Here is a 13,481-nt window from a genome sequence, read left to right as displayed (position 1 = left end):
GTACTTATAACCAGAATCTGGTGGAAATCTGTTGGTTTTGCTTTCCTTTCTTTTGATAACATCTCAAATTTAGAGTAGTACCTCTTCCATTTTGGTGGGGCTCTCAATCTGGGCCTCCATTTCTCCCACCCTTTTGGTGGGAGACTCCAACTGGCCAGTTTGCCCACCCCTTAGACATACTCATTGATTCAGAGTCTTACTTCAGGGACTGAGATGGATTTGAAAACAGAAAGAATCTCTGTCCATCTAAGATCGAAGATATAAAGACCAGTTCTCTACACTAACTTTTAGGATGTAGAATTTTAGTATGTCAGGGTCAGAGAAAGTTTAAAAAGTCCAGTAATGTCTCTCTTATTTTTTTCCACTTTAGGTCATCTCTCTTCTGGGGCCTGCAGAGCCCTAGGCACATGAGGATGAAGCCCCAAGTATGCACTCCACTATTCTATTTGTTACTGGAACAGCAACACAGCTCCAAAGAAACTATTAAGATTTGACAACATTAATGACATCATCATCCTCATTGAGGTTCATATTTAAGTCTACTGGAAAACATACATTTACCTGAAATAAGGCCTCTCTGAACTAGAATAAAGGTAAAATCAGCAGCAGCCATGGTAACAGCAGTGGATAAGACTTAAGTCATAAATCCTGCTCTGCTATGCATACCTTCTCTCAACTCCAGTTTCCTCATCAGTAAAACACAGAGACAACCATACCTGCTGCATTGAACTGTCATACCTATAGAATGACAGCATGTATATAAAGAACTTAAAACAGTGCTCAGCACACACCGTAACTGCTCTAGGGATAATATTATTATCATCATCACCAGTGTATTTAGCACACAGCTATACAGGTTGGCTCTCTCTTTACAGATAAAATAATGCATTGTAACACATATATGTAGAATCTAAAAAAAAAAATGGTTCTGAAGAACCTAGGGGCAGGACAGGAATAAAGACGCAGACGTAGAGAATGGACTTGAGGACACAGGGTGGGGGAAGGGTAAGCTGGAACGAAGTGAGAGAGTGGCATGGACATATATACACTACCAAATGTAAAATAGACAGCTAGTGGGAAGCAGCCACATAGCACAGGGAGATTAGCTCAGTGCTTTGCGATTACCTAGAGGGGTGGGATAAGGAGGGTGGAAGGGAGATGCAAGAAGGAGGGGATATGGGGATATATGTATATGTATAGCTGATTCACTTTGTTATACAGCAGAAACTAACACACCACTGTAAAGCAATTATACTCCAATAAAGATGTTAAAAAAATAATGCACTGATATTATTTTAGACACTAGATTTGCTCACAATTTTACCTTCAGGTCCTCTCTCCATTCATTCATACCATAGCTCTTAGAAATTTCTGGTTGGAAAATTTGCATTTTTGCCATGGATGTAGCCAGACGAGTTAAAGATTGACGACCACTTCCTCCAAGTCCAACAAGCAAAGCATTTCCACCAGACTGCTTTAGAATTCGACATATTCGTGATAAATGTTCCAATACATACCTATGAAATATCGATATTATTATACTTGAAAATATGAATATAAATGTATATTTACACATAAGTATCATTTTGCTTTCCTAGAAAAATGGACCTTGCTGCCCCATATATTACTATCCCAATTTTAAAGAGGTAATCATCAAAAAGCATGATTTTTCAAATGCAGTTGCAATTGGATCATTTGATGTAAAGGAAAACTATTTGAGGTACAAATTCAGGAAAGGTACTATACAAATTATAAAAATAAAATGTAATGGTAATCATTTATACTGGGAGTATATTATTGCTTTTATTAAAAACATTTCTTTGGGAATTCCCTGGTGGTCCAGCGGTTAGGACTCTGGGCTTTCACAAGGGCCCAGGTTCAATCCCTGGTTGGGGAACTAAGATCCCACAAGCCACACAGCTTGGCTAATAACAAAACAAAACCAAAAAAACCCCAAAATTTATTCAATCTTTTAATACTGGGATTTCTATGTGAGAAATAGAAAATCAGTTATATACAAAATAGTAAATTCAGGAAACGTAGCCTCACTAGTAATTAGGGGAATTAAAACTAAAATCACAAAGTAGGCATAGAGGGAACTTACCTCAACATAATAAAGGCCATATATGACAAACCCACAGCCAACATCGTTCTCAATGATGAAAAACTGAAACCATTTCCACTAAGATCAGGAACAAGACAAGGTTGCCCACTCTCACCACTATTACTCAACATAGTTTTGGAAGTTTTAGCCACAGCAATCAGAGAAAAAGAGAAATAAAAGGAATCCAAATTGGAAAAGAAGAAGTAAAGCTGTCACTATTTGCAGATGACATGATACTATACATAGAGAATCCAAAAGATGCTACCAGAAAACTACTAGAGCTAATCAATGTATTTGGTAAAGTAGCAGGATACAAAATTAATGCACAGAAATCTCTTGCATTCCTATACACTAATGATGAAAAATCTGAAAGTGAAATCAAGAAAACACGCCCATTTACCATTGCAACAAAAAGAATAAAATATCTAGGAATAAACCTACATAAGGAGACAAAAGACCTGTATGCAGAAAATTATAAGACACTGATGAAAGAAATTAAAGATGATACAAATAGATGGAGAGATATACCATGTTCTTGGATTGGAAGAATTAACATTGTGAAAATGACTATACTACCCAAAGCAATCTACAGATTCCATGCAATCCCTATCAAACTACCACTGACATTTTTCACAGAACTAGAACAAAAAATTTCACAATTTGCATGGAAACACAAAAGATCCGGAATAGCCAAAGCAATCTTGAGACAGAAAAATGGAGCTGGAGGAAACAGGCTCCTGGACTTCAGACTATACTACAAAGCTACAGTAATCAAGACAGTATGGTACTGGCACAAAAACAGAAATATAGATCAATGGAACAGGATAGAAAGCCCAGAGATAAACCCATGCATGTATGGTCACCTTATCTTTGATAAAGGAGGCAAAAATATACAGTGGAGAAAAGACAGTCTCTTCAATAAATGGTGCTGGGAAAACTGGACAGCTACATGTAAAAGAATGAGATTAGATCACTCCCTAACACCATACACAAAAATAAGCTCAAAATGGATTAAAGACCTAAATGTAAGGCCAGAAACTATCAAACTCTTAGAGGAAAACATAGGCAGAACACTCTATGACATAAATCACAGCAAGATTATTTTTGACCCACCTCCTAGAGAAATGGAAATAAAAATAAAAAAATGGGGGCTTCCCTGGTGGCGCAGTGGTTGAGAGTCCGCCTGCCGATGCAGGGGACACGGGTTCGTGCCCCTGTCCGGGAGGATCCCACATGCCGCGGAGCGGCTGGGCTCGTGAGCCATGGCCGCGGAGCCTGTGCTCCGCAACGGGAGAGGCCACAACAGTGAGAAGCCCACGTACCACCAAAAAAAAAAAAAAAAAAAAAAAAAAAAGGGACCTAATGAAACTTCAAAGCTTTTGCACAGCAAAGGAAACCATGAACAAGACGAACCCTCAGAATGGGAGAAAATATTTGCAAATGAAGCAACTGACAAAGGATTAATCTCCAAAATTTACAAGCAGCACATGCAGCTCAATATCAAAAAAACAAACAACCCAATCCAAAAATGGGCAGAAGACCTAAATAGACATTTCTCCAAAGAAGATATACAGATTGCCAACAAACACATGAAAGAATGCTCAACATCATTAATCATTAGAGAAATGCAAATCAAAACTGCAAGGAGATATCATCTCACACTGGTCAGAATGGCCATCATCAAAAAATCTACAAACAGGGCTTCCCTGGTGGCGCAGTGGTTGAGAGTCCGCCTGCCGATGCAGGGGACGCGGGTTCGTGCCCCGGTCTGGGAGGATCACACATGCCGCGGAGCGGCTGGGCCCGTGGGCCATGGCCGCTGGGCCTGCGCGTCCGGAGCCTGTGCTCCACAACGGGAGAGGCCACAGCAGTGAGAGGCCCGCGTACCGCAAAAAAAAAAAAAATCTACAAACAATAAATGCTGGAGAGGGCGTTGAGAAAAGGGAACCCTCTTGCACTGTTGGTGGGAATGTAAATTGATACAGCTACTATGGAGAACAGTACGGGGGTTCCTTAAAAAACTCAAAATAGAACTACCATACAACCCAGCAATCCCACTACTGGGCATATACCCTGAGAAAACCATAATTCAAGAAGTGTCATGTACTACAACGTTCATTGCAGCTCTATTTACGATAGCCAGGATATAGAAGCAACCTAAGTGTCCATCAACAGATGAATGGATAAAGAATATGTGGCACATATATACAATGGAATATTACTCAGCCATAAAAAGAAATGAAATTGAGTTATTTGTAGTGAGGTAGATGAACCCAGAGTCTGTCATACAGAGTGAAGTAAGTCAGAAAGAGAAAAACAAATACCGTATGCTAACACATATACATGGAATCTAAAAAACAAACAAAAAAATGGTCATGAAGAACCTAGCGGCAAGACAGGAATAAAGACGCAGACCTACTAGAGAATGGACTTGAGGATATGGGGAGGGGGAAGGGTAAGATGGGACAAAGTGAGAGAGTGGCATGGACATATATACACTATCAAATGTAAAATAGATAGCTAGTGGGAAGCAGCCGCATAGCACAGGGAGATCAGCTCGGTGCTTTGTGACCACCTAGAGGGGTGGGATAGGGAGGGTGGGAGGGAGGGAGACGCAAGAGGGAAGAGATACGGGGATATAAACTGATCCACTTTGTTATAAAGCAGAAACTAACATACCATTGTAAAGCAGTTATACTCCAATAAAGATGTTAAAAAAAAACAACAAAAAAACTAAAGTCACAGTCAGATACCATTCCACTCTCCTTCGACTGACAAAACTTACCAAGTCTGGCTATCCTAAGTGTTGTGAAGGGTGAGAAACAATGGAAGCTCTTAAAAACAATAATTATTTTTGAAGATACTTTGGCAAAACTTAGTAAAGTAGAAGATGCTTACATACCATGACACAATAATTCTATTTCTAAGAATATAGCCTAGAGAAGTTCTTACACATGTAACTAAGGAGACATGAATGTTCAAACCATTTTTTTAATTACATAAACTAGAAATTACCTAGAAGTCTATCTCAGAAGAATGACTACATTCTGTTAAAATTATACAATGCAGTGCAATACAGTAGTAATAATTCATCTTCTGTGAATTTCACAATCTAGAATAAACCAACTTGCAGAGGAATGTGCACAGTATGCGACATGCAAAATAAGATTGCATATATGTTTAGGAACACACACATGTAGTAAAAGGCCAAAGAAACACATGAGTTTCTTTTTATCCCCGTAAGGTACAATAGGGATGCAGTGAGGGAGGGCTGGCTACCCAAGGGACTTCAAATAAATTGCTAGTATTTTATGCCCTTTATTTTAAATCAAAGTATATTTGATTTACAATATTGTGTTTAGTATTTTATGTCTCAAGCTGGGTGATGGGTACAAGGTTGTTCATCATAGTTTTATCTTTTTGTACATTTTAAATATTTCACAATAAAATTTTATAAACAGTAATTTTAATCATCAATACCAAATATAGGTACCTAAAAATGACAAGATTCATTCTTGTTTTGTGAGTTTGATTATACTCATCTAAGCATTGCTCCACGATGTCACTAAAATCATGAATATTTGGAATTTCAATATAAACTCTGTCATCTCCTTCAAGGTCAGGATTCATATAGTCACCAAACATGAGATTTCTTAAGTCCTCTTCAGTTACCTATAAAATGGAAATCAACAAATTATATTAAAATTTAAAATTTTTTCTAAAATAATTTGAAAACAAAAATTTTTCTGAAATAAATTTAAGAAAGTTTAAAATTTTTTTCTAAAATAAATTTAAGAAAATGTTACACAAAATTTTGTTTTATCTATGTTATGGGATGATTGTCAATTAGATAATTCTTTTAAATATTAGGATAGTAAATAATATACTTGTAAAATTAACACCTGAAATTATATTATATCCTTAGGAAGTAAAAAGAAAACAGTTTTTTCTATCATATAAGCTTTTTGCCCCCAGGGGCAGGAAAAATCATTCTGAGCAACTCCCATTTTGTGAGTCATTACTAAGGGATGGTCACCATGTTAAGCACCTTATATCTATTATATCATTCAATCCCTATCATATAACTTCTATGTTATACACATAATTCCTCTGAAAGCAAATCTTCTCAATATAAATACCTATCTATGAGGAAAGTTAAAAGAATATGATCATTAAGAAATAATAGTTTGTTATAAAGCAGAAACTAACACACCATTGTAAAGCAATTATACTCCAATAAAGATGTTAAAAAAAAAAAGAATAGTATTCTTTCAAAGATAAGTTGATTGTAGTAATTCATGCTATTGGATTGTTTTAATCTAATATATTTTTAATCACTAAATATACTCACTGGTGCATTCCCTTTCCTCAAATGTGAAAAGATACTATCAAATGATTCTTTAAAATGGTCTCTTATAACATTTTTGGTTAAAGTGAACAGCCAGCATCGGTCATTATCATTAATGAGACGATCATAAAACACTCGGAGAACCTCATGCACAAACAGACGGATCATAGTGTGCTTGTTCTGCACGGCATCTCTTTCAATGAGCAAGCAGCCCCGGATGACACGTGAAAAATCCCGCAAGTTGAAAGTGTAATGAGATTTTGTGGGAGTGGGCAAAAGATTTTCCATGGATTGTTTATATATCTGAATATGAAAAAAGCAACAAAGCAAAAATAAAATGCTTATAATCAGCAAAGTCAATAATACAAAGCCAACAACAATGTAATATACTGTAAAAGACAGTATATTATATAAAATATTTTATTTATCCTATCAGATCATATTGACTTGGAAAATTGTATAGTACTGAGTCTAATATAGCATATATCTATTTCTTTTGGTTTATAGCACTCAACCAGGCATTACAAAGTTGAGGGAACTTATTATTATCTGATTCCATCCAAGCTCAAGAAGTGACAATGCTTTTATTTCCCAGTAATTATGGTTGTTCCATTTAAAGGCGAATGACCTGGGATTAAATAGTTAACAAAAACTTTAGTAGAAAGTGAAATCAGATAACTCATTCTGAAGCGTTCGAAATGAAGAGGATGATGAAACAATTTTCTTTGACCACCACTGACTTCAAAACAAATCAACGTGTTCTCTCCCTTCCCTTCTCTCTCTTGTTTTCTCTCTCCCCTCTCCTCCTCCTATCTTAATTGGCTATAATATCAAAATGAAGTATATTTTTACTACATGCTGAATTCACCAAATGAAGTTTAACATCCTCTTTAAGAAAGGTAAATTAAACCTTTTATAATATAGCCTGAAAAAAAATCCAAATGAAATTATTTTTTATTTATATATGTTCTCTAATTCATCTCCCCTAATCTCCACACATGGTAGGTCTACAATACATCAAAGACAGAAAAAAAAGAGGATCCTTTCTGTATCCTCTTTTGCCTAACCAACTCCCCTCTCTTTCCAGGAGATGCCTGAAATATAACTACCATATTTTATAAATAGAAGAACTTTTCTGTATAAGTACAGAAATTATAATAATGTACTATCTCTTTGCTCATAGTTTCTCTATTTTAACAACCCAATTTTCCACCAGAACAGGGGCAGAAGAACTTTAGAAAGATACAGTGCTCTTGGAAACTGATGGAATGATTCTAGGGAGCTTTTTGCTTCTGGTTGCAGTGATGCCAAAGTGAACCCCACTGTATCAAGGATCCAGAAAGCTTAGTTCAATGAGATTATCACTAAATTACCTTAGATACATTTTTTTCCCTTTTACCATCACCGATGAGGCTGGCTCTGGCCTCTGAGCAGAAGCAGGTAACACACCCTGAATAAGTTAAGGGCTGCTCTTTGGCCATATGGGCAATCTTGTTTTCTAGTCCCACCCTTGTATTCTCTTTTTTTTTTTTTTTCACTGCTACTCCTAAGTTATGTGGTCTGGCAAAAATAATGTATTCATAAGCTTCTTAAGTTTCTTTTTTTTTTTTTTGATGCAACATGAAGAATGGGAACGAAGAGAGAGAAGGGAAAATTAGTAAATACTAGAGTAGGGACCCAACAATTAGGGAAACACCCACAGTATGGCAGATATTGGTTCTGGATGATTTCCTTATAATAACCTTGTGAAATAGGTATTATCCCCCATTTTAGTGATTAAAAAGTAAGTTTCTGGAAGGTCAAGTTACTTGCTCAAGGCCAGATAGCTAGGAAATAGCAGTCAAGACTCAAACGCAGTTAGATTCCCCAATTTCAAAGCCTATAATCTTCCTGTTCTCAAGCCTTCCTAACAGCTTCTCTGACACTGAAGACTAAAGTGGCTAAGGGAAAAAAGAAGTTAAAAAAAACAAAAAGGAAGGATCAAATAAGGATATATGTAGTACTAAAACACTCTATTGCATTCTTTGCTCACCTCCATAGTCCCATTGACAATTTGGTTCCCAACTAAAAAGTACTCTGCAGGAAATTCTCGAGTCCTAAGGTAGAATGCTACAATTGATGAGAAGATTCGGACCATGGTTTCATCACTAAAAGTATTAATAGTGCAGATGTTGAAATGTCTAATAAAACGGGGAGTGACTGGATTTCTTCCACCACCTGGAGGGCCCATGGCAGCAATCAGTTCTATGTCAACCAACGTGATTTTACTTGTGTCCTTAAGGTCATACCTTGAAAGCACATAAAAATTCCAAAACGATCAGTTACAAAGCCAACAAGATGGATTGAAAAGTAGATCTCCTTAGAAAATTAATCTGATTTTAGCTTCTTTAAATGGAAGAAGATTAGATAATGCTTGGAGTAAGAGAGAAGGTTTTTTTTAAGGATTTCTATAATTTTTATTTCTTTTTTTTTAAATTGAGGTATAACTGACATAACATTATATTAGTGTCCGTGTACACCGTAATGATTTGATATTTGTCCAAATTGTAAAATGATCACCACAATAAGTCCAGTTAACATTTGTCACCATACATAGTTACAAAATTTTTTTTCTTGTGATAACTTTCAAGATTCACCCTCCTAGCTACTTTCAAATATGCGATACAGTATTATTAACTATAGTCACCATGATGTACATTACAGCCCCTGACTTACTCATTTTATAACTGGTAATTTGTATCTTTTGACCCTCTTCACCTATTTTGCTCCCCCTATCCCCCACCTCAGGCAACCACCAATCTGCAGAGAAAACTTGTTTTAAAGCAGCACTCTATTTCTCCTTTCAGTGACACTGATTCTGTTGCCCAGATTCTGAGTATCTAGAAGGTCCCTTCCTCTTGCTCTTGCCTTTCTTTTTTTCAGTTCTTTCCAATTTGACTCTCCTTTGCCTCTTCACACTCCAAATCCAGAAGTATGGATGAGAGATCAATCTTTTTTGTGAATGGTTACAGGTAAATGACAATATGTCCCACTTTGCCTAGGACAATTGTTGTTTGTGCCTGTCCTGTAGTAACTATTAACACTCCCCTTTTTCTCTCAGAAATGTCCTGGTTTGAACAATAAACTATACACTTATTCTACTTACAGCTAAGTCCTGATTTCTTTTTCTCATCTCAAATCTTATCTTTGGAGCACAAAAGAATGTATAAATAGAACCTATACACAATTTTGTTATATAAAAAGAGACCCATTAGGGAATAACAAAGCTTCAAAGAAGTTTTAATCAGAAGGGGTATACAAATGACTCAGTTTAGCTGGAACCACTCAAAGTGAAAAGCTGCTTATTTCCAACAGGTCATAAAGTCCTTTAATATTGAAGTTCTTGCAAAAAAGGGGGGTGGTTATGGAAGAAATCTATATAGCCAGTTCTTAGTCTAAAAGTACCATAGAAAGTATGAAAATATGACTCTTTTTGGCAACAACTCTAGTAACTGTCAATAAGGGACTGGTTAAGTAAATTATAGCAAGATCCACAAAACTAAACAGTACTAAAAGGGAACAAAATGAATGAGACAGACAAATAATATCGATAAATATTTAAGTGCAAATAAGTTGCAAAAACATTATATGTAATATGGGTCTTTTTTTTAATAAAAATATATTTATATAGAAAAAAACCTTGGAAGAATAGGGAATAAACTATTAACAGTGGTTATCTCCTGGAGGCAGGATTCCAAGGGCATGCAATAACAACAAAAATATAATCCCAAAATATGACTTAGCTTCACAGTTAGGTTACCCTTGCCTTGAGATAAAAATCATGGCATATTAGGGATTAGGAAAGTATTTTAACAGGAGGAAATGAAGAATTATTAATCCGAACTAAAAGATACAATGTCTTATTTGTTGGAAACTAACCATGTCATCATAAAATAGGGTGGGAGGAATGGAAGAGTTATCTATGAAATTGCTGTCAAAACCAAGCCATCCCAAGGATACAGTAGTCCCAAATAGTTATAGATAATATAAAGAATTTTAAAATGGTAGAAACATAGGGTGCTGATTACGGTTACTTAGGTTGGAGACTACCCACAAATTCTCAGTGCTGGTTGATGGTAAAAGATGTAATTTGTAAATTATATTTAATAATTGAAAGTAGTAGATAAAAAGGACAAAAATTAATACTGGATTATTCTTCCATGGTATAAAAAGGTATAGAAAAGTCTTCTAAAATTTTCTTTATAGGAAAATCTGAGCAACCATTTTCTTCCATAAGTAATTTGAGAAAATGTATTATTTTGATGTGAGAAATTAAAATAGAAAAAGAGAACAAGAAATAACTTCAGCATGGCTACTTAAGACTTTAATTAAATAGTTACCAATTCCCACAGTCAAAAAACTGTCGTAATAATTCAATAGGAGGTTGAGCTCCATATTTCTCCAATGCAGGCATATTCATGTCATCTATAAAAATTATGCACTTCTTTCCCATAGGTGGTCCAAAAACTCCTTTGCGTCTTTTATCCAGCCTAGCCATGATAATGTTCTAAAATATAAAAAAGAAATAGTAGTATATTTAAAGCCATACTTAACACCAGAAAAAAAAAAAAGAAATTTAACAGTCTAATTATGTAAGGAAATAATGCCAAGCAACACTATGTGCATGTTTATTCATTTATATTTATTCATTTTAGGGTTATACCAAACTTCATATTCAACATCATTCAAAGAGCATATATTGAAATCCTTCTATGTGCTCAGAATTGTTACATGTTTATATGTAACCAATTGTTACACCTATTTATATATTTATATTGTATACACACATATGCACACACACACACAAAATATTTTCTATATTGGATACCCCAACATATCTATTAACTTTAACTTAATATCTAAAAGCACTAATCTAAATCTGTAGTATTTTGAAATTAGGGAATTCTACTGGCTTAAAACAACGAAAATGAGCACCATAGATCAGGAGAGAATGGACAGATATAAATTTAGGAATGGATGATAAAAATGGTGATTAGAAAAGATCTCATGCAGTACTTTCATCTTGGTACCTCTGGGGGTAAAGGGTGGGATGCACAGTTTCCTGTCACAGAAGGTCATACAATAAACAGTATATGGTTTGAAATCACTGACAAAACTTCAGTAGGCAGCAAATACCCCTAGGGGACCATCTAGGAGAGTCTCGAAAGAACAAGTTTTCTCTCTCTCTCTCTCTCTCCCCTTGTCTCCTTCTCTCTCTCCTTCCCTCTCTCTCTTCCACCCTCCCTCCCTTCTCCTTTACTTCTCCAGTTAAGAAATCAATTGTTGTTTCTTGGGCTTGAAAAAAATGATGACAAAGCTCAACAATTCAGTATTAATGCAAAAATGTTCTCTTGAACTTTTGTCCTTAAAACTTACTTGTAATGCCAAAAAGAAATTTTGAAGTTTTATTTAAATTCATAGAGGATTTACACAGCTGCTCATTTAAAATACAGTTTTAAATGCTAATCAAAAAGGCAAAAAAATTAATAACTATAGACCCATGTTTCTGGCTTTTAACTAACCTGAACCTGATTGGCACTGGTCCGTGCGGAGAAATTAACATAAAAAGGAAAGTACAGGTCCTTTTCCAAGTGATTCATCAGCTTATTCTTCACATACACTGATTTTCCTGTACCCGTTGGACCCACAAAAAGTAGCGGCCTTAATGAAACAGTGAACATATCATTCAAAAGGAGAAAAAGTCAGAATACATTTCAATTAGAGGAGGCTGGATTTAGTTGAAAACCTAAATAGTAATCAAATCAACTTCATCCAAAAACTCACATTTCAATTTATCATTGTAATTTCATAAAAGACCGGTGAAAGTAACAATTGGCACAGTTTTGCTTACTTACTGAAATTTAAATAGTAACAAACTATTATTTGAACAAATGTAACATTGCTATATGCAAAAACACTCATAAAACGAGTAGTAACATGCTTAACTTTTCAGAAAAAAAAAAAAAAGCCAAAGTTTGTCTCCTCAGAAAAGTGATGTATTTGTACTTTTTAGTTAGAGATACAGGCAAGAGGGTGCTGTGTGGAATAGACTAATAGGATGATGACAATAAGAGAGGTTGAAAGTGTTTCGCAGTTATCTCAACAGCACAAAGTTTTTGTGAGAAACTAAATAACAATGAATTCTAAAGGTAACGGTTATATATGCCCATTAATAGCATTTTTGAATCAAGTCAGTGTTACTAACTGAAAATACTTGTCTAAAAGCAAACTCTAAGGAATTCCCTATTCCAAGGGCTTCAAAAGCAGGGTTTCTCATTTTTGAGTGGTCTGAACTAATTTTAAAGGGAAAAAAAAAATCCTAAGAGTTTATGTTCACAGAACCCTGGAGAATCCCAGTTTAAGACATACTGAATTAAAAATTAAATACTGTCACTTTAATTGACAACTTGGCATCACATGCTACATAAAGACAAACACAAAGGCTGGCACTAAAACTGAGCAGCAGTAATCAGGTATAAAGAGTCATCTATATGACCCAAATAATGATAATATTAATTTTTAAAATTATCATTGAAGTAGAAACATAAAATTAATACTATAAACAAAAAAAGATCATTTAGAACTACAGTGATGCCTGAGAATTCATCTACGCTTTCCAGTCTGAGTAACACGTTATAGAAAACTATTTATTAAAATAATTTTACTAAATAAACACTGTTCTTAACTTGAGGTCCATGGATCAAACTGAAGAAATTCTTAGACAATATTGAGAGTTTGTGAACTTAGATGACATAGAGTTTATACCTTTACTTTCACTACCCTTAACTAAAATGGAGCAATTTATAATATAGTACCTGTGTACTTCATTATCAATAATAATATTGTTAATATTTGTCATCAATAGAAATCACAGATATTATACTAAATATTACAATTGTTAGAGATATCTCAAAAATATCACTTATGCCCATTGCTTCTTCAAAATTATGATCATCATCAGACTCACTGCTGGATCTTATTATTTAATGT

General features: G+C 35.0%; 2 protein-coding genes across 2 annotated transcripts in view; both read right to left on the bottom strand.

Annotated features, from left to right (window-relative positions):
- ARF4 (ARF GTPase 4) overlaps positions 1-13,481 on the bottom strand; it is a 1,077,785-nt gene that overhangs the window by 888,162 nt on the left and 176,142 nt on the right. The gene's annotated exons all lie outside the window — the stretch shown is intronic.
- DNAH12 (dynein axonemal heavy chain 12) overlaps positions 1-13,481 on the bottom strand; it is a gene marked incomplete at both ends in the record, with an annotated part of 211,972 nt that overhangs the window by 68,602 nt on the left and 129,889 nt on the right. Inside the window, 6 exons of the mRNA XM_082848988.1 lie at positions 1,325-1,517; positions 5,598-5,776; positions 6,456-6,755; positions 8,485-8,740; positions 10,832-10,998; positions 12,014-12,152. Coding sequence (XP_082705114.1) covers positions 1,325-1,517; positions 5,598-5,776; positions 6,456-6,755; positions 8,485-8,740; positions 10,832-10,998; positions 12,014-12,152 — 1,234 coding nt within the window. The remainder of the gene's footprint in view (positions 1-1,324; positions 1,518-5,597; positions 5,777-6,455; positions 6,756-8,484; positions 8,741-10,831; positions 10,999-12,013; positions 12,153-13,481) is intronic.

Source organism: Leucopleurus acutus, assembly GCF_964270905.1.
Source record: "Leucopleurus acutus genome assembly, chromosome: 10".
Lineage (NCBI taxonomy): Eukaryota > Metazoa > Chordata > Mammalia > Artiodactyla > Delphinidae > Leucopleurus > Leucopleurus acutus.
Note: the sequence above shows the minus strand (reverse complement) of the source record. Positions and strands in the feature narration are given on the sequence as shown.